Consider the following 2,651-nt stretch of genomic DNA (forward strand, 5'->3'; position numbering starts at 1 on the left):
TGGTAAAACTCAAAGTCTTCATTCTAGTATAAATAAATGATTCGTTTCTTGACCAAAAAAAAAATGATTCGTTTTTAAATGATTTTGGATGTGTATATATAGAAAGACTTGAACCGCAACTACCAAAAGGATAGACTTTTTATTATAAAAACTAGCGAAAAGACAGGCACTGCCCGTCTTTCCGTTTTTTTATTGCGCTAACGTTTGAAAATTATTAACTGTGTTTTTTTTTTTTTTATGAAATTTTTATTTGGATTAAAACAAAAAATATAAATGTTTGTTGCTTTCAAGTTATAACAAATCAAACTAATCATCACGCCCTAACCAACAAAAATCCTGCACAAAGCCCAGATGACTTTTGCTCAAGCCCTAACCAACGTTTGTGATACACCCTCCAGCCAGCTTCCCAAACCTACGATCAAAGGCGACAAGTTCTCGATTTCGATTCCAGATGAGGAATATGATATGGGTATGGAGGCTTGCAAAAACAATCTGCACGCTCGTATCATATGGCCCAAGGGTTCCTCTCCTTTAACTGTTGTTGCACTAAAAGAAAAACTAAAACCTGTTTGGAAAAACCTAGCTCCATGGGGTGTCACCTCCATTGGAAGAGGGTTTTATGAGTTTGTCTTCTCATCCATTGAAGATGCTAGAAGGGTGAGGTCGGTTGGTTCATGGGTTTTGAATCTTGGCTTGTTGAAATTATTCCCATGGACCAAAGATTTCAGCCCTACTTTGCAAACAAATACTTCTGCGCAGGTATGGTTAAAGATACATGGTTTATCACAGGAGTACTGGAGAAAGAGAATCATTTTTGCAATTGCCAGCAGTGTGGGCACCCCCATATGTGTGGATTCAGTTACAAGCAAGCCGACCATTGAAAGGATATTCGCTCACTTTGCTAGAGTATTGATAGATATTGACTTGAGCAAAGAACTTAGGTATGAAGTTCTTGTGGTAAGAACTGGTTATGCATTCTTTGTGGAGTTGGAGTATGAAAATTTGCCTGATTTTTGTGTCTTTAGCAAAGCAGTTGGCCATAATGTTGAGGTTTGTAGGAAGGCAAACAAAAGAGACTCTGATGAGCAGAACCTGGAAGGAAATAAGAAAGAGCCAGCTATGAAAACAACCAAGGACAATGGTAAAGTTCCCTTACAGAAATAGAACACTGAATGGATCTCTAGGAAAACTCCTATTATTGATCTGGAAACTGAGCACCAAAGCAGGCGAGACAAAAATGGAAGACAACGCACAGACAAGAAATGAAGGAACTCAGGAAACTCATCAACATGCATATAATGAGGACAACATATCCCCTGTTGCAGCTATGGTGCAGAATGCAGGAATTCATATTGAAGATATCCAAGATGGTGAAGAAGACAGTGAAGACAACTCACAAGCTTCTGAATTTGTTGATGCCACACAGTTGAATAATGAAACATCAGATGAGCTTGATTCAGGGCAAGAACAAGAGCCTCCAATTCAAAATGATGTGCAATTTCTAAATCAATCTTGGGATAATCTAGCTGATGTTAATGAGGAACTGATTAAACAACAAGAAGCTGAGTTGATAGCTACTCTAGCTAATGAAGCATACATAGATGATCAAATCCACCAAGAGAATCAACATAACATAGATGCTTCTGGCTTCAAATTAGTCACAGGAAGATCAACAAGGAAGAAAATCCAGAAAGATAATTCATAGGCAAGTGGTTCCTACCTTACTAGATCTAAGGTTCCAACTAAGCCTTTTAAATGATTTGCTTATATTGGAACATCAGGGGACTAGCTAACTCCCCATCTAGGTTATCTTTGAAAAATTTAATTTTACAACATAAACCTCATATTATTTTAATCTCTGAACCCTGGCTTTTGTTTGAAAACTTTCCTAGATATTGGTTTCCTAGACTGCACTTTAAGCTTTTTGCCCTAAATGATAGAAACTCTTTAGACCCTAACCTTTGGTGTTTGTGTCTTAATCATCTCAACCCTGACATTTTATCTATTACTGATCAACAAGTATCCTTCTCTCTTCATGACAACAATGTAACCTTCTGCATTTCAGCTATCTATGCTTCTACTAACTACATTCATAGAAGGCACCTCTGGCAAACCCTTGAAACTATTCACAACCAACATAACCTTCCCTAGTGTGCTATTGGTGACTTTAAAACCATTTTAGGATCCCATGAAAATAGGGGGTCAACTCCCCAGCTAGAATTCCCATGCTTGACTTCTCTGAATGGTCTAACAACAATTGTTTTTTTCATCTTCCAACTAGAGGAATGCAGTTTACTTTGTCAAATGGTAGGGGAGGGCGCAGGTTTACTTAAAGAAGGTTAGATAGGGTTATATGTAACCAGGCTTGGTTAGATATGTGCTCCTCCCTTAATGTTTCCACTTTATCAAGACTAAAATCAGATAACTTCCCCTTATTGCTGGATTTTGAAACTGCTTCAACATTTTTTGCCTCTCAATTTAAATTCCTCAGTATGTGGAGTCTTCATGATGGGAGTAGAGATTTGATTCAACAAACCTGGAACACAAACGTGGTGGGGTGCCCAATGTACATTCTCTATCAAAAACTGAATATTCTCAAGCAAAAACTAAAAGTTTGGAACAAAACTGTATTTGGTAATGTCAATTCTCTT

General features: G+C 37.6%; 1 protein-coding gene across 1 annotated transcript; it reads left to right on the top strand.

Annotated features, from left to right (window-relative positions):
• Window positions 1-351: 351 nt before the first annotated feature.
• Window positions 352-1,164, top strand: LOC146929572 (uncharacterized). Its single transcript, XM_085707359.1, has one exon. The coding sequence runs from the start codon at window positions 352-354 to the stop codon at window positions 1,162-1,164; it is 813 nt and encodes a 270-aa protein (XP_085563485.1).
• Window positions 1,165-2,651: the final 1,487 nt, after the last annotated feature.

This window comes from Medicago sativa, chromosome 4 (assembly GCF_051527215.1).
Source record: "Medicago sativa cultivar Bolivia chromosome 4, Bolivia_mono, whole genome shotgun sequence".
Taxonomy (NCBI): domain Eukaryota; kingdom Viridiplantae; phylum Streptophyta; class Magnoliopsida; order Fabales; family Fabaceae; genus Medicago; species Medicago sativa.